The sequence below is a fragment of the Suricata suricatta genome, chromosome 1 (assembly GCF_006229205.1).
Source record: "Suricata suricatta isolate VVHF042 chromosome 1, meerkat_22Aug2017_6uvM2_HiC, whole genome shotgun sequence".
In the NCBI taxonomy this organism is placed as follows: domain Eukaryota; kingdom Metazoa; phylum Chordata; class Mammalia; order Carnivora; family Herpestidae; genus Suricata; species Suricata suricatta.
The window spans coordinates 115,102,603-115,130,495 of NC_043700.1; the positions used below are offsets into that span (position 1 = coordinate 115,102,603).

At 37.5% G+C, this 27,893-nt stretch overlaps 2 protein-coding genes and 1 pseudogene across 6 annotated transcripts in view; all 3 read left to right on the top strand.

Annotated features, from left to right (window-relative positions):
• DNAJB14 (DnaJ heat shock protein family (Hsp40) member B14) overlaps nucleotides 1-5,237 on the top strand; it is a 48,351-nt gene extending 43,114 nt beyond the window's left edge. For all 4 annotated transcript variants that reach the window (XM_029942703.1, XM_029942728.1, XM_029942710.1 and 1 more), the window contains one exon: nucleotides 337-5,237. In XM_029942703.1, coding sequence (XP_029798563.1) covers nucleotides 337-461 — 125 coding nt within the window. In that variant the 3' untranslated portion in view covers nucleotides 462-5,237. The remainder of the gene's footprint in view (nucleotides 1-336) is intronic.
• Nucleotides 5,238-11,614: 6,377 nt separating this feature from the next.
• On the top strand, nucleotides 11,615-27,877 carry LAMTOR3 (late endosomal/lysosomal adaptor, MAPK and MTOR activator 3). 2 transcript variants are annotated; one of them, XM_029942749.1, is made up of 7 exons: nucleotides 11,728-11,820; nucleotides 12,137-12,182; nucleotides 14,692-14,726; nucleotides 20,831-20,889; nucleotides 22,434-22,567; nucleotides 24,237-24,300; nucleotides 27,012-27,877. In XM_029942749.1, the coding sequence occupies exons 2-7, from the start codon at nucleotides 12,174-12,176 to the stop codon at nucleotides 27,083-27,085; spliced, it is 375 nt and encodes a 124-aa protein (XP_029798609.1). In that variant the 5' UTR covers nucleotides 11,728-11,820; nucleotides 12,137-12,173; the 3' UTR covers nucleotides 27,086-27,877. The 2 variants fall into 2 exon arrangements, with proteins under 2 accessions (XP_029798603.1, XP_029798609.1); XM_029942743.1 differs by lacking the exon at nucleotides 12,137-12,182 and having other exon boundaries at nucleotides 11,615-11,820.
• LOC115302780 lies at nucleotides 14,078-14,207 on the top strand (annotated as a pseudogene).
• Nucleotides 27,878-27,893: the final 16 nt, after the last annotated feature.

Sequence of the window (27,893 nt, forward strand, 5' to 3'; positions counted from 1 at the left end):
AAACAACCACTAGCAAGATTGAATAGCATATGATATCTTTAGGATGGAAGGCCAAGATAATGCTTGAGAGCAGTAGTTTTTAAACCACTGGAACAGGAGTGAGGGAAAGGATTGAGAAGATTTTATTTTCATTTCCTTCCCAGAACAGCTCTGTGTTGGTTTTACACACTAGGTTTCCAAAGGCTTTTAGGAGTAATACTTGGATTTCTTTGTTTTTTAAAAAGAGTCTGTAAATAGAAATATATTGAAGGGCTTCTATTAAACATCATTTTGGCTTACATAACTAGGTGACCTAAATTATTATCTACTTAGCAAAATATTTTTGTTTGTTAACAGAAACAGATATGCAGTACGCAGCAAAAGTATACCGTGATGATCGGCTCCGGAGGAAGGCGGACGCCTTGAGCATGGACAACTGCAAGGAGTTGGAGCGGCTGACCAGTATTTATAAGGGAGGATGAACTGGGATGGTATTTATATCTTCTAGTGTGCTCTTTATTTCTCCTGTAAGTAAGGTTAGTTTCATCGTGAGAGCTAAAGAAAAGGATTGGGTGTTAAAAACCAAACTGAATAGTTGGTCCCTGAACTCTTGGACTGTTTATGACCTACTGGCTCCTTTAAATAGTAAGGAACTGAAAACTAAAATTAATATTTTAGTTATGCTTCTGCAGTTATTTTCACTTTAAAAGCTTACATTATTCCTAACTAAAAATGTCTTGAGAAAGGATTATCACACCTGTGGCAGTTTCCAGTTTTAGTGATTCTCCATGTTTCCTTTCATCATGTAAATATTTCTGGAATGATCATTTTCTGTACATATGGGTTACTACATTTTTATTTAAATTCGTTTAGCATTTAGCTCCATGAGACACTTCAGTTTAAACTGATAGAATAAATGTCCTATGACAAAATTACATTTTTCTTGTCGGATGTTGAATGTTTGTGGAGTTTAAGCAATGAAACGTTTTCAAAAAGAAAAGAAAAAACAAAAATGTTTAACTTTGTGTAAATCTTGTAGCATTATCAGCTTAGAATGAATTGATATTTTTAATATTGCTATTATATTCCAGAATATATATTGAGATAAATGAACTGGTGTAGAGTATCAGTTTGCTATTTAGTTTTATGAATTGCTAAGCCATGCATAGAAATGAAATGCTATACTGATAGATTTTAAAGAAAAATATGAGGAAATGGCTATGTAGATATTAAACAGAAAGGGCCTTCAACAGTAAATTGCAGTTATGTCATTTGCAATTCCAGTAATTATGAGGCCCCCAAATGTTTATATATCTGTCATTGAAGGCTGCTAAGATTTATGAAGAAGACCCACCTGTTTTGCCCCCCATGGAAATTTAGTTTTTTTCTTAGTTATCATTTAAGTAGCATCTCAAGTAAATGGGTTCTTCTACAAATGAGTTTTAAAAAATAATACTACTAAAATGAAGCTTTGTGCCTTTTAACCTGATTGCCAACTCTTAAACATATATGTAGACTACAGCACACTGATCTGATCAGAGCATGATCTGTTTGGCCATATGCAACAGTGAGCGACATATAGCAGCAGGTAGAATAGGATTTATAGCAAGTTATCCTTACAAAATCCTGAGCTAAAATCTATTCTCCATTGAGTAATTCAATTAATCGTATAGGAATAAGCTCTCTGTAATTCAATCCATAATATAAATTAGAAAAATAAGCTGGAAATTAAAGGTTTTGGTGCCTGTATATTGAGTATGAACCTATTTGATTTCTAATCTCCATTTAACAGCTGTAATATTTTAATGATTTTGCTTCATACTCAGTTAATGGAGCACAAATGCATCTTTGGTAGTTTTTTGTTTTTTGGTATGTGAGAGGATGCCAGTAAGAGTGGCAGTGTTCTTTTGTTTAAAGATTTTTTTTCTGAATGTAGTTAATTTTATAGCACCTGTTGAATAAAACTGCTAAAATGGTCATTCTTTTTAAAATGTTCTCTTACATCCCCTTGTCCAGGTGGATCAGTAGAAATACCTGAATGAATTAGTGGGTTAAACTAAACAATCTACTGTCCCAGGAAAACTGGACAGTTTGACCAGTTTTCTTTTAGAAATATTCATTTAAAGAAATAAAATAATAGTAGTGCTAAAAGGAAATACAAATTTAAATGTATTCTAATTAACTTTGAAAATTCATGTACATCAGAAAACTTACAAAAATTTAAAAGAAAAAATTTCACCCTTTTATTTTTCCAGCTTTCATGGGAAATTTACACTATTGTGACTGATGCTAATGTGACTTGAACTGTTGTTGAGTGAGTGATTCTTTTTCCCTTAATCTCGACTTTAAGGTGATAGTTGAAGTTATCGAGTGAAGTGAAGTTATATGTTATGGAGTCATATGGCTTCGGGACAGTATTATGTTTCAGTTGCATCGCTGCATTCTGTCACATTTCATAAAATGGGGAAATGTGTTTGATAAAATAAAATTTTCAGACAACTGTATGAAATACCTGATCGAGTGCCTGATAATATAAGCCACATACAAAGTATACAATGAAAGATTAAGTCCTTAATGTCATCTATATTTTGGTGTAAAAGCCCAATCAAGTGTCTTAGAATTTTGGGTTAATTCTACCAAGTAAGAAGAGTTTAACTGTCTTGAGATAGAAGATGTTCATGTTTTCTACTCTTCTGATAAAAAAAATCTCAGCATTTTGCCATCTTATTTTCAGCTACATGAGCTTTGCAGTTTCATTTGATAACTTGTACTGTTCGTTTTAATCTTTGCTTCAAAGCTCTCAGTCTCTGAGTATTGCTTTACTAGCTGTTCTAACTAGTATTTGAGAAGTTTGGCTGCAACTATATTTATTAATGCTTTACATTTTTATCCCTTTTTACATACATCCTTACAAACATCATTGTCCTTGTAAGGATTTGGGGGAGAGTAAATAGCACCTTTCCTCCTCCTTTTTTGATTCCTTAGTTCCTAAATAGACTGGTGCTAGTCATTTATAGGTTTCAGAATTTATTTTGATCAAATCCGAGAATGTCGACCTCAATGCAAAATTCAAGTTTTAATCCATCTAATATGTAAAAATAATATATTTTGGGAACAGATTGCATTTGAATGCTTAAATAAGTCTTTGTTTCAGAATCATTGCATTTTTATTTATAGTAGAGATTTGGTAGAGTAAATCCTTATGGCGTGTACATGCCAGTGTGCTAAGCTACTCTGCTTTCGTGTCAGCTCAGGTGTTCACAGGAACAGGAATGTGGAGTCTCCGCCCTTCATGTAATTGCACTTTTATGCTTACATTTCCTTCCTTTTAAGTCTTCAGCTACACTAGTATGTAAAATAGTGTATAGTGAGAGAAATAATCGCCCTCTTCATTTCTCTTTGGTGATCTGTAATAGTTTTAAAATGTAGCTGTTATTTAATAACTATGATATATATTAATAACATAATCCCACATATTTCGTTAAAAATAAATAAATCTCCCATTCCCACTGTGTTAAGACAGTGAAACATTCTTTGATGTTGACCTGAGAACCAAATGAGCCATCTTTCCAGTTAAGTAAGTATTATGTCAAAGGACCGTATGGTTCAAAAGGAGAATTTGTGCGTTCATTTAGTTTCCCCAAATGAAGCTTACGGTCAGGACTACCCATATTACTATCTCTCTTCATATTGAGTGTAGCACACTGAAAGGGCATCATAATCTTTATTCTTATCTGAACAGAAAAACTAAAAATGAACAATAAATCTGGATTTTAATCTTTACTAACTAGCCAAAAAACCATGTCTATTGGCCACATTGGACTATTGCTTAGTTAAAATCCATAACATTTTCCACAAACCAATGAAAAAGGAAAGAGTAGTATAACAATAACCTACAAACCATTTTTTATTTTAATTTTTAAGTACAAATAAAAAGTGAGTAGAATGAGGATTTCAAGGAATTCTTGTACCTCCCTTTAATAATCTGGCAGGTAACACAGTCCTAGAATTCAGACTTCCTTTTTGGTTTTCATTACTATTAAATAGACACTTTCGTATAAATGGAAACATCTTCCTCAAAACATTAATTCAAAACATACTCCTTATATTAAGGATTATATAACCACATTTTTTGTAAGTTCCCTCTGTGTGTAACTTTTTCCTGTTGGTATGTGATTCGTTCTCATTTAATTTTATTATCTGCTGGTTTTGGGGCCAATGGACTTGTGAATATTCTGTGGATGTGTCCATGTATAGGTGTATATATATATACATATATATATATATTTTTCCAGCTAATACCTCAGATGTGTGATTGTTTAATATATACCACACTATGTTTGCACAGAGCAGGGCTTCCGTTAGCCGTGGATATTCTTACTTCTGACTTTGAAAATCATTCCACAGAATTTCATCAGTGTGACTTCTTTCTGTTGATCCGTTTCAAATTTTAAAACAGAGGTTCCCGTTATAAGACCCATACTTCAAATATAATTGTATGTTTCTGAATCTAGCAGTGGAAATATGTCGGGGTAAGAAGTGTTTCTTGAAGTGTCTAGTAAGTTTTTGATTAACAGTTGGGACTACTGGTTGCCGAACTGTGTAGTAACTGCACAGTGATGACACAGTCATACTCACTTTGACCCAGGAGTCGGGACATTCCAGTCTGACTCTACTTTGCCATTTAAGGGTGCCACTAAAATAACGGAGGTCTTCCAGTGGCACTGGGTATTTTAAGCATCAATTTCAAAATGAATTGTTTTTGAGTTGGCTGACTATACCAATGAGAAGAAAGAAACTCACACATAAATGATATTTTATGACTTATTTATATTAAGAAATGCTTCTTACCTACTTTGGTTTTGTTTTTGTTTTTTGGATGGCTACCTAAGACTTTTCCATTTAAAGTTTAAATCATGTGTTTTTTAAAGCTGCAGGTAATTTTCAAGGTGTGATGGAATTTTAATGGAAGCCTTGTATAAGTTAAATGAAATGAAACTGGTAAAGGAGATCTAACTTTATTTGTCTATAGTGCATTCAAGATTATACAATTAGATTTAAAAATGAAATGTCTGATTTGTAAAATACTTAATGTTATATCAGGCTTATAAAATTTTCTGTGTGAGAACTCTGTTAAAGAAAATGCATTTGATTTTTAATGAATGTTCTGCTGAATGATTTGTGATGAATTTTTGTCTTTCGGTCTCTGCAGTTTATCTCAATATATGAATAAAAAGAAGGTCTGTTCTCACGGTAAAGGATTTGTTTTTAGCATGTTTTATATTCCTAATATGCACTGTCTTTCATTCACTCAACCATTCAACAAATGTCTGAGCGGCTGCTGCATCCCAGGCAGTGAGCTGAGTGCTGGGAATTAATCACCGAAGAAGACAGACATCCTTATGGAGGATCATCTAGCCAAGAAAAGAAATGTCAAGTAAATAGCTAACTATAATTATGATGACTAGTACAAAGAAAAGTCCAAGGTACAGATAGAGCATATGTCTAGAAGATGTAACCTACTCCGGGAAGGAGGATCAGGGGAAGTCTGAGAGAAAGTGAGCTTAAGCTGAAGCCCAAAAGAGGAGATAAATAGGAGTGAGGTGAATGCTAGAGATACAGTTCAAGCGGAGTGTGCTTAATTGGTAAAGCTTAGAAACTTTACTGGAGTGAAGACAAACTTGTATGAGAACAAAATTGTATGATAATGGCATAGGAAAGGCAGGGGGAGTAGGGAATTAAAATGAGATGGGGCCAGGTTCTCTAAGACCATAGCAGTGGAAATATGTCGGGGTAAGAAGTGTTTCTTGAAGTGTCTAGTAAGTTTTTGATTAACAGTTGGGACTACTGGTCGCCGAGCTGTGTAGTAACTGCACAGTGATGACACAGTCTTACTCACTTTGACCCAGGAGTCGGGATGATTATGATGATTATAATTGGACTTTATCCATTAGAAAATCTTTGAGATTTTTAAGGAGGTAGTTATATTATGAGACTTGAGGTTTTAAACTATCATTTTAGTTTTGTGCCGAGATCAGAGGGCAAAAGTGAATGTAGGATTGGCAAAGAAGAGATAATTCTGGCTTGGGCCAGAGTGGGAATACAGATAGATGAACGATTTTGAGAGAGACTCAGGAGATAGAATCAAGAGAATTATTTGTTTGATTAGATTTGGGATAAATAGAGGCAGCAGTTAAAAACTTTCTAAAAATTTGGCTGTGAGAGGGAGTAGAGTAGGATGTTAGCTGGAAGAGGTAGTGTTTTCTTTCTTTCTTTCTTTTTGTTTTAAACACTTATTTTTGAGAGACATAGTGTGAGTGGGGGACGGGCAGAAAGAGAGGAAGACACAATATCCCAAGCAGGCTCCAGGCTCTGAGCTGTAAGCACAGGGCCTGATGTGGGACTCAAATTCATGAGCTGTGAGATCATGACCTGCGCCAAAGTCAGTCACTTAACCAACTGAGTCACTCAGGCGTCCAGAGTATGTGGTTTCTAAAGAAGGCTTCTAAGTTTTCAATGATTAATTATATGAAATCTTATTTTATATATTAATATATTATATATTTTTTATGTATTTATATATGAAGTCTTTATTACATGAGATCTGTTTTGTTCTCTTGTTTTTCATTCTGATGTAAAGGGGCAGGTAGAAAGTGAAAGAGTAAAGATAGAGAAAAATGGACAGTAGCAGTAAGTGCCTGAAACTTCCAGAGGGTATTCTGTCCACTGGCCAGATGGAAGAATTACTTCAGCTAAGAGGCCACAGCATTCTTTCAGAAAGGAATGCACCAAGGATGGGTGCAAAAGGCAGGTAGATTTGCCGTGTTGATAGTAAGGTATCATGGCTTGCTTGCATTGGCTTGATGAGTAGGCAGTTTACCTGTATAGAGTGGGGGGAGGGGCAGAAAAATAAACCGAGGCTTAGGAAGAAGACAGTGTGAAGGAACTTTTTTTTCACTCAGTCAACTGACTAGTGAAAAGTAGGATTTTTACAAATCCCAGGTTGGTGACAGAATTTACAGTCTGTTAAGTTGTGTGTATTTTCTCCAGCCTAACCCAGCAGCCTAGGCATAGGTCTGAGGAATACAAATCGTTGAACTCCTCCAAATTTGGGGTTCTGGCAGGCAGGAAAGAAGGTAGGGGAGTTTAAGATGTTGACAAGTGAGTGGTTCAGGGATTGCCTATTTTTTTGCAAGCCCGAGATTAGTGGAATTAGTGATTACTTCGGTGGCTGCCTAAATCCAGGGTGTGATGACAATGAGTAGTGGTATAAAAGAGAAAGTTATTGCCATGATCTTATAATTGTATACTCAGTGGGCCAAATCTCAAGACTTGGCCAATCTAAGTGACAAAATTTTTATTTTTGTATATTGGAAGATCAGCATGAGTTTGAATACCTAGAATTTTCACAAAAATACTAGAGCCAACCTAAACCAAAATGATCAATAATTTTTCATAGGAAAGAAGAATTAACAAATTGAGGGGTTCCTAGATGGTTCAGTCAGTTAAACATCCAACTCTTGATTTAGGCTCAGGTCATGATCTTAGGTTGGTGAGTTTGACCCCAACATCAGACTCTGTGCTGACAGCACGGGATCCCCTTGAAAGGCTCCCTTTCTCTCTGTCCCTTCCCTGCTCGCACTCTGTCTTTCTCACAAATAAATAATAAAAAATGTTTAAAAAAATCAGTATATCTCTGCCATATACAAAAGCTAAGAGAAACTTAAGCTAAAAATAAGCAGAAGCAAAGGCTGTTGATACAGCCAATAAAGTTAGAACTTCAACGACATGTACATGTTCAGCTATTTAATATATTATATATGCTAGTATACTCTCTAGTATGCTGTGTACTAGAAAACCTGGTAACATAAAAATTTGGGGCATGCATATATACAATTTCTATTAATTTCTTCCTGAACCTCAGGGATCATCTGGTACACCTCACTTTGGAGAACCAGTACATAGTGCTGATCATCTTTTAGACCAGTAAATATTTTCCCTAGTCGTGTGTCAGCAGCAGTGAGTAAATTCAAATAGATCAATCTGAATATGTAAGGAACTTTCCCTTTGACTGCAGTAATTTGGAAATCACCACACTTGGAAATTTGAAATCTTGTTAGTTCGTTCAATTTGAGGACATGGTGATATTTGGAGAGCTTAGAAAACTATATTGCCCCTTTTTGCCACCCAAAAAGAAGAAAAACATCAGCAGTGTTTTCTAGGTCAACTCTCATGTATTGAGGTCATTAGGATGGAAAATGTTGTCAGTATGAAAAGTAGCACTTGAAGAATTTAAAAGAACTTGCTACAGTTCATTTTTTAAAATGTTTATTTATTTATTTTGAGAGAAGTGAGAGCCAGGGGAGGAGGTGCAGAGAGAGAGAGAACTCCAAGCAGGCTCTGCATTGTCAGCATGAGCTGGACCCAGGGCTTGAACACATGTAGTGTGAAATCAAGACCTTAGCTGAAATCAAGAGCTGGGCGTGTAACCAACTGAGCCACCCAGGCTCCCGGAGAGTTCATATTTTCACTAGCCTCTAAACTTGGAGGTGGGGACACCTGAGTAGCTCAGTGGGTTATGCATCTGACTCTTGATTTCAGCTCAGGTCAGCATCTCGAGGTTCATGGACTTGAGCCCTGCCTTGGGCTCTGTGCTGAAGCTCAGAGCCTGGAACCTGCTTCAGATTCTGTGTCTCCCTCTCTCTGACCCTTCCCCACTTGCACTCTGTCTCTCTCTCAAAAATAAACATTAAAAAAAAAATAAACTTGGGGGCAAATGGTGAAGGTCAGGACCAGATAAGAAGTTTTAGTCAGGGTCAGGATTAATAAATCTTTTTTTTTTAAGTTAATTTATTTTGAGAGAGAGAGAGGGCACATGTGCGTGCAGGGAAGGAGTAGAGAGAGAGGAGAAAGAGAGAATCCCAAACAGGCTCCATGCTCTCAGTGAAGAGATGACGTGGGGCTTGATCTCAGGAACCATGAGATCCTAACCTGACCTGAAATCAAGAGTCAGATGCTTAACTGACACTCCAATAGTCTCTTTCAATCACTGTTATTCCACAAATACTGAATGAGTCCCTACAGAGTGCAAAACTACTTAGGCATTGCTAGAAACTGGAAAAAAAAAACCAAACTAATGACCCAGCTTTTTAGACATTCAAGTCTCAATTGGGGAAACTAACCCAAACTATGACACATGATTATGCACAAATATCAGTTATTCTTGGTAACATATAACAGCATTCAAGAGAATGTGATGGGTGAGAAGATATTATCAGAAAATATTTGAATAGCTAAAGTAGAAAGTGAAGGGGTTCAGAAAATTTTACCCCCAAATATACTTTAGGTATATTGATTAGTTTGAGCTGACATCCCTAAGAAGACAGATGCAACAGGGGTTCTTTGGCCTCGCCCTTTTTACCAAAAGGTCATAAAATTGCCTGTGAGCAAGGTGACCTTCCTCTACCAGGAAGAGAACATTCTTATCACCAGAGATGAGACTGATGCCAAAATGGACCTATACAAACAAGCCTATGAAAATCATCCTCATCTTCCATTAGTTTCACTCATATACGTTGTAGTAACTGTCCCACAATTTACTGTCCCTTGCCCAAGCCCCCTTTTTTTGTCACATCCCCACAATTTATTGCTCTTTATATAAAAAGGTATTTAAAATTTGGGCCTAATGACTTCTTTGGATCTTCATTTCCTTTTCAATACTCACATATAAACCTAAGAATATTAAATAAATGTGTTATGTTTTTCATCTATTAATCTGTCTGTTTAATGTTTATACCCAGCCACAGCACTAAGGGGTAGAAAGTAAGTCTTTCCTCGCCTACACGAGAAATAAGCATTTCGGATTAAAGGACCGTCAGAACCACACTGGAGAAATAATAACCAGTGATGGAAGGATGAGCTAATCAGTTTTACTGGAGTATAGGACTCACATTAGAATGCATTCAGGGGGTGCCTGGGTGGCTCAGTCGGTTAAGCGTCTGGCTTCAGCTCGGGTCATGTTCTCTGGGTTCGTGGGTTCGAGCCCCGTGTCGGCTCTGTGCTGACAGCTAGCCTGGAGCCTGTCTTCAGATCCTCTGACTCCTCTTTCTGACCCTCCCCTGACAGCTAGCCTGGAGCCTGTCTTCAGATCCTGTGACTCCTTCTCTTTCTGACCCTCCCCTGCGCACACTGCCCCTCTCTCTTTCTCAAAAATAAATAAAAACATTTAAAAAATTATTTTTAAGAAGAATGCATTCAGAAGTAAAATAGATTATTTCTGTATCAGATTAAAGACTGGCAACTTTATTGTCTGCAGTGGTACATCAATACAGATTTTTTTGAGCAGCAGTAATGTGCATTGCTTTGGGAAGATTTATCTGGCTATTATTAGGTAGCTATTAATATAGTCTTGATAAAGAAAAGGGTTTGAATGATGAGCTGGAGAAAATATATATGCAAAAATCATTGTTAGGGAAGAAAAGCTGACATGAGGAACAAAGTGGAAACAATACAGATACATATTAGGAAACAAAGGTTTATTGGAGAAGTTTTTGGAGCTTCTGAGTCAGAACTGACAGGCGTACATGTAAAAAATATCCAACAACCAGCAGCAGAAAATGTGAACCTAGAACTCTGATGAAATGTGCAGACTTACGATTCACATTCTGGGGAAATTGTGGAAAGAAAAAGAAAAAAAAAAAGACAAGCTGTGTCATCATCTAGAGAATTAGGAAACTAGAGTGGGCGAGGGTCTAAAATAAGTAGTGCAGAATCCCAGAAGCTAAGGGATCCAAGGGTTATATAAGAAAAAGGAAGGGATTTTTCAATGATTTGAGTTGCTGTTAAACTGTCAATGATTAGGGGAGGTCATCTGTAACTTTTGGAAGCTCTATAGTTTGTCATTTAGTCCTCAAGGGTAACTAGGAAATAAACATCCAACTTTTCACCACGTCTTCAGCTACAGTTAATTCCTTTTGCACGCCTACTTTTAGGGATTGCAGTTGAAGATGAGTTGTCAACCCGTTCTGATAGTCTTCGTTTTCTTACCACCTACAGTAGGTTTTTGTCATATGTGCAAACAAGCAAGACACCAAACAAAAAATAATACGGGCAATCCTTAAAAGGCTGCGCTTTCTGAGAGTCGACGAAAGAAGGTTGTCCCGAGTCTGCATTGTTTTTAGTTGCGCAACTGTGAGAACTCCAGAAAGCCCACAATCTAGGTACAGATTGAAACTTGTATTCAATCTAGACAAGACCTTGAGTAAGAGCACGTGGGTGGCAGCCAAGGAAAAGCCAAGGCAGACTAGGGCACTGGCGTCAGAAACCTATTAACCTTGGGACTTCTAATCACAGGCAATCCAGGCTCCCAGGCTTACGTTCGATTTGTAATTACCACCCCTTCAAATTTTTTCACCTACAAGAAAAGGTTTTAAGATAACAGGCCTTGAGAAACTACATAAATTTATGTATCATACAACAATATTCCCTCGCCCACATTTTTCCGGGGGACTTTTAGTGCCGAACCGTCTGGTTCGGATGCCTTCTCCTCCAGCCCGGGTCCCGACGGCCCTCTGCGCTGCGCAGGCGCAGGGAGCAGCGCGCAGACCCGGGTGGAGAGGCGCGGGGAGGGGCCGACTGGGTCGGATGCAAAACGCGGCGGCGCGATCCAAGGCCTCCGTGCCTCCCCGGAAATCTCGTGTCATCGGGCCTCGGAGGCGTAGTAAGTGCTTCCTGGAGCACGGAGGAGGTCACAAATCATGTGACGACGGCTTTTGGAGGAGACTGATTTTGGAGCTGTCCCTGAATTTACAGCTGAGAGAACACGGCAACCCAGAAAACCAGGTAACTCGAGCCGCTTTGCTCGTTATTCAGCCCGGGCCCGCAGGTGGCGCGGGCGGCGTGACGCCTGGGAAGGAGAGGACTCCTCTCTCCCGTTGCTTTGGGCCTAGATCTTGGCGGGCAGAGGGTGGTGTGGGCTGAGGTAGGGCATCCCGGCTGCCGCCTGGGTATTTGGGAACTCCCGACTTAGCTCAGCTTGCCTGGTGCGGGTCCTGGAGCCGGGAATTCTTGCCTGGATTTGATGAGAGTTGACCCCGCTAATCAGGTTGGAGGTGGGAAGAAGTCTTGAGGGGAGAATCACCAGGAGTTTCTCTTCCAGGAGTGGAGATTGATCCTGCGGGAGAAAGGGGTTCATCATGGCGGATGTGAGTTTCCACACAAGAGGAAGGGGAGGGTGGGGAGTTTGGTGGAGACCTGCTGGGTGGGGAGAGTAAAGCTTCCCAGGTAGAAACGTATCCTTTCAGCATCCCACCCCGCCCCAGATATTTTCTTTAGACTCTGGAGTGAGTAACTAATATGAATAGACTTGGGGGAGATTTGGGGGCGGGGGGTGCTGAGTTTCTGCCCACAATCGGGGTGGAGGACACTCAGGTGTCTGAGGTTGAGGAAGTTGTATTCTTCCCACTCCCCGATCCTGCGGGCATAAGAAAGGCTCGGAATACCATCTCAATTTGTAAATGTTTTGCTCCTTTGAGTCTACACACACACACCCGTCCCCGTAAGTGGTCATGATGTCTCTCTAGATTCATTGGAGCAATTCGAGATGATTTCTGGTACCTCTTTAGCACAGCCCTAGAACCCAGATTCTAAGTTTAGGAAACTTAATTGTACTAGTTATTAGAAACAACGGGGAGTTAGTACTACTACTACTGTTTATGTCTGTAATTTACATCCTGTTTTTACTTACATTCATGCTGGGCATTCTTCTAAACATTGAACGTATACTCATTTAATTTTTCCAACAACTTTTATGAAGTAGGCACTATTACTATCCTTGGGTTTTAGAGGAGGATGCTAAGACAGAGACAGATAAAAGTAACTTGCCCCAGGTTACACGGCTGGTAAGTTTTAGAGCCTAGATACCAACCCAGGCAGCCTGACTCCAGAGTTGAATGATCATTCAACATTATTATGAATGTGATTTTTCTTTTTAGGTCGCAAGATTATAGGTTTCGATATTTAGGGACTTTGCCTTTATCACTCCATTTTTGAGTGTCTTCCATCATGTTTTTGAGACCTAATTCTTCAGACATACTCAAATCACTGTGTGATTTGAGCATTGCCTTGCAGAGGTTGTTGTGATAAGGGCTGGGCGTGAAATAAAGATGATTGTGGTATAATTTTTAAGGGTTTTTAAAATTAAAAAAAGGGCAAGTGATTATTAGCATATATACATTATTGTGTGAAAATTCAAAGGAGAGAGGGATTACATTTGTGTTTATCAGGAAAGCGTATTTGAAGTATTTGGTTGAGATTAGCTCTAAATAATGAGAAGCAGGGTTTTTTTTTTTTAAGAAAGATTGATCGAGAATGAATAGCGTAAGCAGAGTGTGAGAGATAGAAGAGAGAAAGATGTTTGTGGAGGAGATGTGAGTAGTCCACTTTTGCTGGGACTGAGGATATATAAAATATGGTGTAGACTATAAATACATATATTTTGAAAAAATTTTTTAAACATTGATTTTTTTCTTGAGAGACAGACAGTGTGAGCAAGAGAGGGGCAGAGAGAGAGAAGGGGAGACAGAATCTGAAACAGACTCCAAGTTCTGAGCTGTCAGCACAGAGCCAGACCCAGGGCTTGAACCTATGAACCATGAGATTGTGACCTGAGCCGAAATCAAGAGTCAGATGCTTAACTGACTGAGCCACCCTGGCACTCTAAGATCATTTTAAAACATTTGGGTTCACAAATCATTTAGAAGTGATGAGGTGAGGTTAGGGTTAAATATTATTCTGTGTTTCGAGGGATGGTAGTGCCATTAGTGGAAACAACAAGATTGAGGAAATCTGGATTTCATATGAAACATGAATTGAGTTTTAGTGTGTGTGTTTAAGATAAGAGCAGAGGTCAGATGATGGTGATAACGTGAAATAAAATGAACATTCAGGCTTGGGGAATAGTAGGGATTAGAGGTTCAAAACAAGTTACCTGATTTACCTATGGGGACCTCATAACTGATACCTGGATTGTCAGTGAAATTCCCCAGGTGAGAGAATGTAAGGAGAGGAACTACAATAGTCTTTTATTTCTTTAGTCCTAATCGCTTCTCGGTTTTTTGGCTAAGATCAAGTGTAGTATCTGTTCTTATCAGTTTAATATTTCTTTAGTCCTAGTTATGTTCCATGCTTAACATTTGACACACGTTGTCATTTATATTTACGCACGAAAAGGAACTGAGGCCAAAATCAAGCGTAGTATCTATTCTTATCAGTTTAATTTACCCAGGATTGTTAAAGTGATGTTAGAAAGTTTATCTGTGGACATGGAAAGATGTTTATATTTTCAAGTGAACATGACAATAGCAACAGGATGCAAAACAGTGTGAGAAGTGTGATCCAGTTTTACAGGTAATGTGTATTTACTCTGTGTGTATTTTTAGAGATATGCTTATAAATTTACATGCATCTCTCAATAAATTTTAATAGTCTTATGACATAGGTTCCATGATTACCCCTTCTCAACAAATAGTGAAACTGGAGCTTAGAGAAAAAGGTTAGGTAACTTGTTCCAACTCCTAGAACTAGTATCAAAATCAGAAAGAAAGAAAAAAACACACAAGGAAGAAGGATTGTGAATGAGGACTTAAAGTACCTGAAATGTGGATAGGCCAGTACCAGGCACATTATTATAATATTTTTTATATTCTCTTTCAGGACCTGAAGCGATTCCTGTATAAAAAATTACCAAGGTAAAAAATTACTAATCTGTTATTATATTAATTCTGCATAATATGTATTGATTTTATGTAGGATTTTGTTTATTTTAGACTAATAGTTTGGGTCTATTATGCTATTCTTTACCATTTTAAATAGTTAATACTAGGTGGCACAGAAATGTCCTTTGAATTTGCAGATAAGTACCATGAGGCCTAGAGAAGTTAATGTGACTTTCGGAGGTTAAATAGCTAGAGAATGCCAGAGGGCTAGAACTCCGATTTCTTGCCACTTTAGAGTTCTTTCTAGCAGTTTAATGGATTATGCTTTGAAGTAATTAGAGCAATTTTAAGGGGAAAAACACCCTAAGAATTTGCCTTTCCTTTAGTATCACTTTTAAGACCTAATTGCTGAGTCTGCATAACCCCAAAAATGCTAGACGTAGGCAGCAATTCATACTTGGAAAAGTCACAGGCTTTCTTTTGCCTGCACCCTGTCCATTTGATGTACTGTTATCAGGTAGGCTTTGTGCTGAGACCAGAAAACTTCCTTTTAGATATTTTTGTGATTCAAAAAGGATGTTGTCACTTTAGTTTAATTAAAATTCACATTTAGTTTAGTGTAAAATGATACCTAAGGACATGAGAGAGAAGAATGTAACTTGAGACACCGATTTTTCACATTCCAGAATAATTAAATAACTTTTGAGGTGTAATGTAGCAGAATACATGGTAAGATCCTTTTGTTACTTCTTTCTTTATTCTCCAAATGTTTGAATTTAAAAAGTTTTAGATGCCAGTTTGTTATTTCTGTCGGTAGATAAAAAAACAAAACAAAAACCAAAAAAAAAAAACCAACCTCTTGTTTGGATTTTTGCCTGAATTGTTTGTTGTGATTTGTCTGTTGTGCCTTTACTGTGATTACAGACTCGTGACAGACTAGTGAAATTAATGATACTATCTTGTGAGTCTGATTGATGTATATTTTTCTGTATCCAGGAAGAAAACACTATTGAAGTGTTAAGTCATTGCTACCATTGAGTTCATGTTAATGTAGTACTTAAGTTCGCTTTTACTCTCTTCCCTGTAGAACTCACACACTAGACGGACAGGCGCAGATTCTGTTCTCAGCGTAATGATTAGCCGACAGTCCTAGCCTTGCACAGTCGTGCAGGGCCATAAAAATGACCATACGAGCTGACACTGTCCAAAGCAATCTTACCGATCTAGGAAAAATGACAGTTGTTTTGTGATCTTTAAAAAATTTTGTCAGAACATTAAAACCTCTCATTGTTGATTATATTTGAGGGAATGGAAACAAATGCAAAAACGGATACTTGTTTAATGCACTGTAATTTAAAAACAGTAGAAAAACTGAGTATTTGAGTGTTTGTTTACTCAGTTTGAATAGTGGTTGGGTTTTTTTGTTTTTTTTTTTAATTTATTTTGAGAGACACAGAGACAGCACAGGTAGGGGAGGGGCAGAGAGAGGGTGGTAGAGAGAATCCCAAGCAGGCTCCACTCAGTCAGTGCAGAGCCTGATGTGGGACTCAAGCCACAGAGCCTCGAGATCATGACCTGAGCCAAAGCCAAGAGTCGGATGCTTAACTGACTGAGCCACCCAGGCACCCCCCGGCCCCCGCCCCGGAACAGTGCTTACTTCTTTGTGTAAACCTTAACATATATGAAAGGTATAACCTTAAAATAAGGAGCAGGCACCTTTTCTGTACCTTGGCAAATTGTCACACTCCTTTCTAAGTTTGGATCAGCTTCCAACAGTTTTGTCCTTTGTACTGTTAATGCTGTGCAAAGGTTTTTGCCAGTGTCACTTCCTCTGGGATGGTTTCATGGTTTTCATCACCCCCACTTTCCTAATTTATGTCAGTAAGTGCACTTTCACAAAGTTCCTCTGGCTGCACATCTTGCACACCAGAGTGAAAGTGGCAACATTCCTTCAGCCAGTTATTTCTTCTAGAACTGTGTGCTTTCTATTTGAATTTTACTGCCAGCATTGTGACTTTTCCTTCCTTTGCTGTATTTCGCCTTTATTAGCCAGTTCCCTATCTCAGTTCTTTTTTTTTAATTGAAAAAACAATTTTTTTAAGTTTCTTTATTTTGAGAGACAGAAAGAGTGGGAGAGGGGCAGAGAGAGAAACACAGAATCTGAAACAGGCTCCAAGCTCCCAGCTGTCCGCACAGCACAAGCCCACATGGGGCTTGAACCCACGAACCGTGAGATCATGACCTGAGCCAAAACCCAGAGTTGGACACTTAATCAGCTGAGCCAACCAGGCACCCCTTTTTCTTTTTAAGGTCACATGCTTTATTTCTTGAAGACACAGGGGATAACAAAACTCCATGCTTTACTCTCTGCATACACTGAGTGACAGATGCTCAGTGACCGATCAGCAGCACACTCTGAAAGCAGTGATGTGACTGGTTCCTGATGTAATGTGCATCTGTTATTTACAAAGTTATTCACATAGTGATTTGTGGGAAGAGTTAGTGAGGTTTGTACTCTATGCAATTATTCAGTAAATAGACTATACTCTCTGAAATTTGACCTGGGGTGTAGCGTTAGTTAATTCAGCTGTGGTAACTGAAATGTGTCCATACTGAAACCAGACAAAATAATGGCTTTCTGTTCTTATTTGTATCTCCTTAGTTGGAAGTTCAGCATATGCTGAAATTGACCTGTGGGGTTGAGGGGAAATACCATGCTGGCAACAAAATATAGGAGCAGAGGCATAGCGGATATTTGCAAAAAGGGTATTTGTAAAAGTCTAATGAAAATCTTTCTATAGTGGAAGAAAAGGGATTGGGACCATGTGTTTTGTTTTGTCCCCATAATGACCAGAGTCAGTTTCGCCAAGTCAGTTAATGGAATACGTTTTTGTTCATTTTTAAATTCCCTCCTAAATATAATTCTTGAATTCGTATTTTAAAAGCCTAATTGTGACTCAAAGCAGGCTCAGGGTTTATAATAATCACAACTTTTTGTGTTTTAAAATAACCAAATGTGTCATTATTACATGAATAAAACAAAGTATGGTGTTTGATTACTAACTCAACATTTGCTTTTTTGTAGTAAAAATGTTTTATTAAGTTTAAGGTTTAGATGTCTGCAGAATATTTCACAATTCCTTCTAGAGGTGTAGTGTGCCTATTAATGCATACTTATTTTCAGCTATTAGTGAAATCCATTCATGTTACTCTTTGTTCACTGTGTGTACAATTGGAAACACTTTTATATTTGTAACCTGATTTCTTTGTGTATTTTAAGTATGTGAGGAATTTCCTACTTTGTTGGGCATTTAAAATCCATTAAAAAGAAAGTCTTTTTATTTCTACTTCCTCTCTTGTTGCATTAGTTGGCATTTAAGTAATTACCTTGAAGATAAGAGAAAAGAAACCACCTGTGAGGGGGCGCCCGGGTGGCTCAGTCAGTTGAGCGCTGGACTTTGGCTCAGGTCATGATCTCATGGCTCGAGCCCCCGTTGGGCTCTCTGCTATCAGGGCAGAGTCCGCTGCAGACCCTCTGGCCCTCCCCCACTCATGCGTGCTCGAACTCTCTCTCTCAAAAATAAATGAATATTTAAGAAAAAAAAAAAGAAACTACCTATGATAACACAGACATTTCTAAACATCTTTTGTGGTACTCTTCACCTGCTTTTAATTTGCTTATTTTTTGAGTAGACAGTACATTCATGAAGTTCAGGATTCAAAAGTTAATTGGAGGACATAGATGTTTCCTGTACCTGCCCCCCAGCTACACAGTTACCCTCTCAGAGGCACCCATCACCTTCAAAGATATTTTATGCACCTGCACACAAACATACATAGAAGCCCATGTATTTACACAGACACCCCTAGATCTTAGTTGAGGCTGTTATAACAATACCACATAGATTGGATTTCCTGTAAATAACTGAAATTTACTTCTCACAATTCTGGAGCCTGGAAGGCCATGATTAAGGTGCCAGCACGGTTGGATTCTCGTGCAGGCCCTTTCCTGAGGGACGACTGCAGGCTTCCCATATCTTCATATGGTAGAAGGACAAGCCAGCTCTCCAGCCTTCAGTAAGGGCACCCTTCCCATCGGTGAGGGCTCCACCTCCGTGGCCTGATTTCCTCCCAAAAGCCTGATCTCCAAATACCATCACACTGCGAATAGAGTATCAACATAGGAATTTTGAGGGTGACACAAACATTCCATCAATTGCAAACATGTATTTACAGGTGCCTACACTTGTTATTACATAATTTGTTGCTTCTTGGATACACTGTTCAAAACTGTCTTCCTTTAACAGTATACCTTTGAGATCAGTCCCAGAGCATATAAAGAGCAGTTTCTTTGTTTGGAATGGCTGCAGAGTACTCCAGTGTGTATGTGTGTCACAGTGTGTCCTTCTTGAGGACAGGTTTCTGACCTTTTCCTATTTCAAGTCGTGCTGCTATTGAAAAGTATACAAAGTAGTTTCTGTGTGTGCAGGTATCTGTGGAATATGTTTTTCTATAACTTAGTTTTTAACTAAGAAGAATTTGTTTTATACGTTGTTTATAGAACACATTTTAATCCATAGATAATTTGAGGATTGAATGATAATAAAAAAATAATACCAGAAAATATTTATGCACAGTTATTTCATCATTTCTGTTTTTAACATGAGGTTCATAAATGGTGTTTATAACATTTTCTCAAATTTTAATAACATTTATCTGACTTAAAAGTTTTTGCCAGTGGGATCTTTAAAATTAATTTCAGGGGCGCCTGGGTGTATCAGTTGGTTAAGCACCTGACCTCGGCTCACGTCATGATCTCACCATTTGTGAGTTTGAGCTCCATGTCAGGCTCCGTCTGAACGACTCAGAGCCTGGACCTTGCTTCAGATTCTGCATCTGCCCTCCCCCACTTGTGCACTCTCTCGCACTCTCTATCAAAAATAAACATTAAAAAAATAAACTTTAATTTCAGTATTCTAATATGAATATTTCTAATTTCTGAGTTAAAACATTAAGGTTAACACAATAAAGAATGGATCATGTGGATTGCGGTAGGAGCGCTGAACAATTCTAAGTAGCAGTCTTCAGGTAATAGAAGATAGGTGTAGGGCTGAGAGCTGGAGAGTGTTTTCCCATTCTAATTTTTAATACTTTAGTTTTGTGCTCCAGGAGTTCTCTAATGACTTAGTACTTAAACTACAGTAATAAACTGTCGGTGTGCACAAATGATACTGATGTTAATTAGTAATAATTAGTATTTTTGAATGTTATCTATGTCCTAGCTTCCACATGCATTGTTTTTATTACATTTAATAATAGCCAAATAAGTGTAGTTTTCCCCATTTTCATATTGTTAATGGAGGTTCACAGAGGTGTCATAACTGGCCCTACGTAGCATAAATAGTAAATGTAGGACAGCCTAGACTGGACTTCATGGTTATAGTCTTGACCATATGTCTTACTGCTGAAAAGATTTCTGTGTGACCTTCGTTTCCATTCTGTTCCTTCAGCCTAGAGTGAGCTTTCTGCCCCTCATCTCTTGACATCTTACATCTCAGCTTAGTCATCACTGCCTCCAGGGAGCCTTCCCTGACCCACTTGTCTCATGAACCCACCTGTTACAGACTCTCCTACCCCCACAGATAATCTTAATGGCGCTTGATACCACTGTAGTTTTACATTTGTTAGGATGAGATTGTTCGATTGGTAGCTTCCCTCCTAGATTGTAGGCTTTGTGAAAGTCATGACTCTTTCCTTAAATAAATCAAGTGCTGCAAATACCAGGCACTTGATATTGAGTGAGGGAAAGAGAAGTCTTTTTGTCACTGTAGCTGCTCCTGCTGATAAACTTGTCAGACATTCATAAACAATGGAAGGATCATTAGCAATTTTAATGGAGTTACCTTGTTTTAGATCTTTATCAGTAAATTACATACAGTTTTAAGGTTATAAGCATGTCAGTAATTTATTTGATTTCAATACTCTTCTTATTCAGACATATAGGTGCTTATGAGGTCAATAACTGAGTTTACATAGTTTTTTAGAAATATATATGAAAATCCCTGTTATGACTTTAAGGTACATATTTCGAGAAAATGAAATGCTTCATAATATTTTAATTCTTTTTTTGTTTCTAGCGTTGAAGGGCTCCATGCTATCGTTGTGTCGGATAGAGATGGAGTGCCTGTTATTAAAGGTAAAACTGCGCACCTGCACACCAGTGTCACGTTTGCTTTGAGTAAAAATGTATTTATGTCTCAGTAATGCAGAAGCAAGCATATGAAAGCTGTTTCAACCAACTTCGCTATGTGTTGAATATCTTGTGTTACCATCCAGAGTTTAAGCATGGATTGCTCACAAGTCTGGTTTTTCCTTGGAGACATTTGTGGCATAATGTAAACCATTGGTAAATGTAAGTGCTGAGATGGGGCACATATGCAGCTGGATATGCACACACCCCCAACACTTTTTAATCAGTTTTGTGATAAACTTCATACATTTGAATCAACATATGTGGATTGTTTTGTTTAATCGTTGTGGATTTTCTGCTTTTTTACTGGAACAAGATTTTTTAAACTTTTAACTTTATTATTATTATTTTTTTAATTTAATGTTTTATTTATTTTTGAGAGAGAGAGAGAGCGTGAGCAGGGAAGGGTCAGAGAGAGAGAGAGAGAGACACAGAATCTGAAACGGCTCCAGGCTCTGAGCTGTCAACACAGAGCCTGACATGGGGCTCGAACCGCGAGATCATGACCTGAGCTGAAGCCAGGTGCTCAACCGACTGAGCCACCCAGGCACCCCCACAATTACTTTAGTTAACCAGACTGACAAGACTTTTTCACGTAAGGAAGAGCTTGATAACCAAAAAAAAAAAAAAAAAAGAATTTTTTAAATAATGTTCTGTACATTCTGTTTACAATTTATATTCCACCTGAGGTTATTATGTATGTCAGATAATTTTAGACTTTAAAAGGAATTTTAAAACTCATCTAATTTGGTTCCTTAGTAAACAAAGATGGTCAAGTACAAAGTTGCACATGAGCCAGAGAAGATACTAGAACCCGTTATTTTCTGATGTGTGGGTCAGTGTGCTTTCTAACCCACCATAAAGCATGGGGGCCATGGCCAAGTAAGGCACCCGCCTTTTTCCTGTACTCGGTTCTGCAGTGAGAGTTTTAAACAAAGTCAAAATAATCACAGATTTTCCATCTCTCGTGTTCTCTCTTAGGGTCTCTGTGGTAAAGCCTTAAATTCTGCACTTACTGGCACAGCTGACTTCAGGCCTTTAAATGAGTGAAGGAAACTTAAAACCAATGACCACCTGCAAAATTATCAATATCTATGAGTGATACTGCTCTGGGTTTTATGAAAGCAAAGATTTTTCTGAACCCTTTTCACTATTCTAGCTTGGCTCTTGGTTAACCAGAATATTCAGTTTATTAATAAACATACTGGTTAATCTGTGTTTTAGAGTAGAAATTAAGAAAATATAGATATTTAGTATTTAAAAAAATTGTAAAAATCAGAATTTTTTGCTTTAGCTATTGATCATTTAGTTTCTGATTGAGAAATTTATCTCAGCTAAATTGGTAAGACCCAATTAGTGATAGGATTTTCAGTATTGTGAAGCATAAAAGCCCTTGGGCTCAGTATTTTCACTGATTTCTGTTAAAAAAAAAAAGTGCAGTAAACTTCTATCCACTGCATAATTTTTATTTGAATCATTTGTATTTCCAGTGGCCAATGATAATGCTCCAGAGCATGCTTTGAGACCTGGTTTCTTATCTACTTTTGCCCTGGCAACAGACCAAGGGAGCAAACTTGGACTTTCCAAAAATAAGAGTATCATCTGTTACTACAACACCTACCAGGTAGGTTCATCGTTACTGAATGGCTTGCTGCTTTCGACTGTTGTTATGTCTTCTATATAGAATAGCTTATGTTACTCTAAATTTCAGTTTTCAAATGGATGCCATCAGCCTTTATGTTGAATTGTAGTAACTTTATACACTTTACATCAGGAATTAATTAATATGGGAAAGTAATAAAAGTTTTATTAGTAAAGTACATTACCCTAAAAAAGGAAGTCCGGTCACTGTTACCTCCAGTAGATGGTGCCCTTGGCTTAACAAATGTGAAATTCTCAAATGACACACTTTTTTTTTATTGTGACAGATAGAAAATTTTCCTTGACAGTCAAATGAGAAGTTATTTAAATTTGTTAACTGTTGCTAATTCCTTCATTTGATTTGGAATATATATAATATGTGAGGTTATTATAAAAGAATTTAGTTGCTACATACCTCTTATCTCTAGCTACATTTTCTTCGGAATAAATTAGTATCTTCTGCTTTAGAGCAGTGTTTCCCAGGATATAATTCGTGTGCTGCTGTTACACATGTGACATTTTTTTTAATTTTTTTTTTATTTTTTATTTTTTTTAGTGTTTTATTTATTTTTGAGACAGAGAGAGGCAGAGCATGAGCGGGGAGGGGCAGAGAGAGAGGGAGACACAGAATCTGAAGCAGGCTCCAGGCTCCGAGCCGTCAGCACAGAGCCTAACGCGAGGCTCAAACACACGAACGTGCGATCATGACCTGAGCCGAAGCCGGACGCTTAACCGACTGAGCCACCCAGGCGCCCTGTGACATTTTATTTAGAAGTTAATGTATTTTAATGTGTATTAAGCAAAGATGACCAACCCTTTTGACCTTTAATTTCATCATTAAGGATTACAGTAAAGCTAAAGGGGGGTTGGGTTTTGTTTGTTTTTTTCTGAGAGAGGGCGCAAGTGAGCAAAGGGCAGAGAGAATTCTATAAGGGGCACAGAGAAAGAGAGAGAGAGAAGTGGTGAGAAAAGCAGGGCTCCCCTGAAGTGGGGCTTGAACTCACGAAGTCAGATGCTTAACTGACTGAGCCATGCAGTCATCCAGAAACTAAGTTTTTTTTTTTTTTAAAGAATAGTTGATTTAAAGTTAATTTAAATTTAAATTAATAGTGGTACACAGGAAGCAGAAAAGTCTTAATGGTATTACTACTTGAATGAGAAAAACTGACTTTATTTAGCCATTTAATTGTCAGAGATTTATGGAGCCCTGCTCTGTAATAATTGACATGCTGCTTGGTTTTTAAAGATAGATGAGGATGACACAGTCTCACTTCTTTAAAAACTTAGCAGACCAAGTAATATTAATATCTCTAGGAGAGCATCAGTAGGTCTGTTTTATGGAAATACTTATTTTCAGCTCTTTCATATTACATGATGTTACATAGCATCTTACACATCGGTCATTTAAAATATTAAATGTCACATTTGAATAACATCTTTTTTTTTTTAAGTTTATTCATTTAATTGTGTTTGAGAGTGAGAGCATAAGTGGAAAAGGGGCAGAGAGAGAGAGCTGGGTCCAGGTTCCTTGCTGACACCAGAGAGCTGACACGGGGCCTGAACTCACGAACCATGACCTGCACGCATAACTGACTGAGCCACCCAGGTGCCCCCTGAATAACGTCTTAATTTAGATCTCACTTTCTTTTTAGGTGGTTCAATTCAATCGTTTACCTTTGGTGGTGAGTTTCATAGCCAGCAGCAATGCCAATACAGGTGTGTATTAAATTAAATTAATATGTGGCTTTTAATTTCTTAGAACACCGTATCTGAGCGGTCTAATATGATAGGAACAGGAGATTTAGAATCAGAAAACCTGAATTCACAGCCCAGCTCCACTGTCTGTTCCTTGATCTCCCGAAAAGTCACTCGTCTGAATTCTGTTTCCTCTAGCTGTGTAACGGAGCTGATACATGCTCTGTCTTACTGGGTCATTTTCTAACCCCACAGACATAGACCTAGATGAGAAATTGTATGGGTAGGTAATTCTGTAAGATAGAAAGGAAAATTAAATGTTATCTTCACCTCTTGAATGCAACATCTTGTTCACATTAAAACAGCTTAAAACAAAAAGAGAATGAACGGTGAAGATAACCAAACAAAACCCATAATAAATGGTCAGGGACGAGTTCCATGTAGACCAATCTATTAGAGTTCGCAAAATCTTGAACAACAGTGGGCAAAATTAATGTGATTAAGAATTTTTTTTTTGTAAGTATATGTTTTCTTTACTTCTATTCCAGTTTTATTAGTAGATCTTTATGCATTAATTTTATTGAAATCCAAGTTAGTTAACATATAGTGAAATAATTATTTCAGGAGTGGAATTTTGTGATTCATCACTTATATGTAACACTTTGTGCTCATCCCAACAAGTGCCCTCCTTAATGCCCATTGCCCATTTAGCTCATCTCTACCCACGTCCCCTTCATCCACCCTCAGCTTATTTTCTTTATTTAAGAGTCTCCCGTAGTTTGCCTCCCTCCCTGTTTTTATATTATTTTTCCTTCCCTTCCCCTCTGTTCATCTGTTTTGTTTCCACATATGACTGAAATCATAGCATATTTAATTGTGATTGAGAATTTAAAGTGCGTGACTAGGATGAACATACATTTTATAGTAAATCAAAATCCCATTATATCCATTAGCCTTCACTGGACATTTACCCATAAAATAATGACTGTATTCTGTAATTTATTAACTCATTTTTGGACAAAGTGGGATTTTTTTAGTGTGGTCTCCTTTAGATTTGACTACTTTTTAGAGCTGTTACACATTCTTTTTCTGGTTTTTTTCTTCCCAAGTTGTTTGAGCAAGTTCTATTACCAGCTGTGTCACTGAAGCCTGTCTTTACTTTCCTCATCCTTAAAATGAGAGGTTAAGATTGGAGGATCTGCAAGGTCTCTTCCATTTCTAAATCTTTTGTTTTGAAGCTGTAAATGCTATGTATGAAAACACTTCATAAAGTATTTGGATGGTAGTGGTGTCGATATTTTACATATATTAAGCCTCAGTTGTGATAAATCACCATCATGTACTAAGTATTCAGTTATAAATTTTGATACTGTACAGAATCATATTTTAGTCCCTAGAACAATTTTTTTGAGAATCTCAGATGCTTTTATTTTTTTATTAAAACAAATTTTTAATATATATTTATTTTTGAGAGAGAGAGAAAGAGAGGTACGCACGCAACAGGAGATGGGCAGAGAGAGGGGGAGACACAGAATGTGAAATAGGTTCCAGGCCCTGAATTGCAGGATCATGACCCAAGTTGAAGTCGGATATTCAACTGACTGAGCCACCCAGGTGCCCCACAAATGCTTTAATTTTTTTTTTTCTTGTAAATTTTATTTTAGAGAGAGTGCATGGGGGAGGGGCACCGAGAGAGGAAGAGAGAGAATCTCAAGCAGGCTCCACCAATGCAGGGCTCTATCCCACAACCCTGGGATCATGACCTGAGCCAAACCCAAGAGTCAGATACTCAACTGACTGAGCCACCTAGGCACCCCTAGAATCTCCAATATTTTTAATATTCTACGAAATAGAAGATTTTTGAGCATAAAACAAGCAGTGTAAGATACATAGTTTTTCACTGTTGTAAATTAAGGAGAAGCTAGATATTCTAATTTCTAGACTACTTTGTCTCCCAGATTCATCATACATGGAAATGTATGTTTTCTCCTTCTTCCATTTGTCTTTAAATTTCATTTTTTCACTTGACTTACCCATTTATGCTTTAGCTTGCTAAATGTATGAAATAAACTTTTAGTTATTTTTTTGCTCAAGGTTGAAGCAGCCCATCTACCTATATTTTGATAAAGTTCATTAAAATTTGTTCAGGAAAAAAGTAGCTTTTAAAGTAAAAATCTTGTATCGTTTCTGAATCCATACAGACTTTGAAATAGTAAAGTATAAATTAAAGTTTTCCTTTCAAAACTCTAACAAAGTTACAGTACATATAATTCATTTTATATCTTCTCTAATACATAAAAATTTTATTTACTTTAATAATGATGAAAATAAACTTTTTTTAGACTTTTTTAAACATTTTTTTTTTTTTGACGGAGAGAGGCAGAGCACGGGTCGGGGAGGGGCAGAGGGAGGGAGACACACAGAATCTGAAGACAGGCTCCAGGCTCTGAGGTGTCATCACAGAGCCTGACGTGAGGCTCGAATTCACAAACCGTGAGATCATGACTTGAGCCAAAGTCGGCCTCCTAACCAACTGAGCCACCCAGGCACCCTGAAAATAAACTTCTTAATATGGGGTTTTGATCATTTAGAATTACAGTATTTTGCTTTAGTTATGGGGAGTAAACTGGATCGTGTTTGCTTTTTAGTAACTAAATTTTGACAGGAAATTTAAGTCTAAGACTTTCAGGAACATTTTTCTGATGTTCTAATTTTCTTAATCTCTGTTTTAGGACTCATTGTCAGCCTAGAAAAGGAACTTGCTCCATTATTCGAAGAATTGAGACAAGTTGTGGAAGTTTCTTAATCTGGCAGTGGTTTTGATGTACACCATACTCTCATTATAACAGACACAATATCAATCCAGCAATCTTTAGACTCAAATGACACTTGCATCCATATACTCAAGAAAGGTCCCCTTTTCCATCTTCCACTAAAGAAAGAGCCTATAGATACAATTTATGGACAGGCTTGATTGTTATCTTTTCTTGTGTAGGGTCTTTTCTTAATTTAGTGAGATCTGGGGATACCACAGAAATGGTTCAGTACATCACAGCTCCCATGGAGTCAGTCCAGTCACCAGATGTGCATGAGATTCTATTCAGTGGGTCAGAATCAAAATGGTTCTTTGATCCACATGAGCCATTAAGTGCTCCCTACTATATAATATGCCCAGGCCTGCAGAATGAAGCAGACCCTTTTTATTGTGAATAATAATGAGGACATATTTTTCTTTATATTGTTTTATATCTTTATGTTGAGTGCGAGGAAGATAAAATGGCTCAGTAAAAGTAATAAAGTCAGTACAATCACTAACTTTTCTATGTATATATTATTTTGCAATATAGATGAATATTACTAATCGATTTGATTCTTCTCAGAGGGTGCTGCTCTTTAACAAAAATGAAAATGATAGCTAATGTTTTTTCTCCATTCTGCCTTCTATAACCAATCAGTGTTTTAATGTTTGTGTGTTCTTTATAAAATTTAAAAGTGATTCATTATTGAATTGTTTCCAGTATTGGCGTGTATGTAAACATGGTAGTACAGCCAACTTTTTTCATACATGAGGATAAATAAAATAGTATTTTTTAAAGTATATAGTTTGAACACTA

Coding starts and splice junctions, on each gene's coding strand:
- LAMTOR3 (XM_029942743.1), top strand. CDS start 11,623: ATGCAAAACGCGGCGGCGCGATCCAAGGCCTCCGTGCCTCCCCGGAAA. Junction 14,727..20,830: donor CTGTATAAAAAATTACCAAG/GTAAAAAATTAC, acceptor TTTTGTTTCTAG/CGTTGAAGGGCTCCATGCTA. Junction 24,301..27,011: donor CAGCAGCAATGCCAATACAG/GTGTGTATTAAA, acceptor TCTCTGTTTTAG/GACTCATTGTCAGCCTAGAA.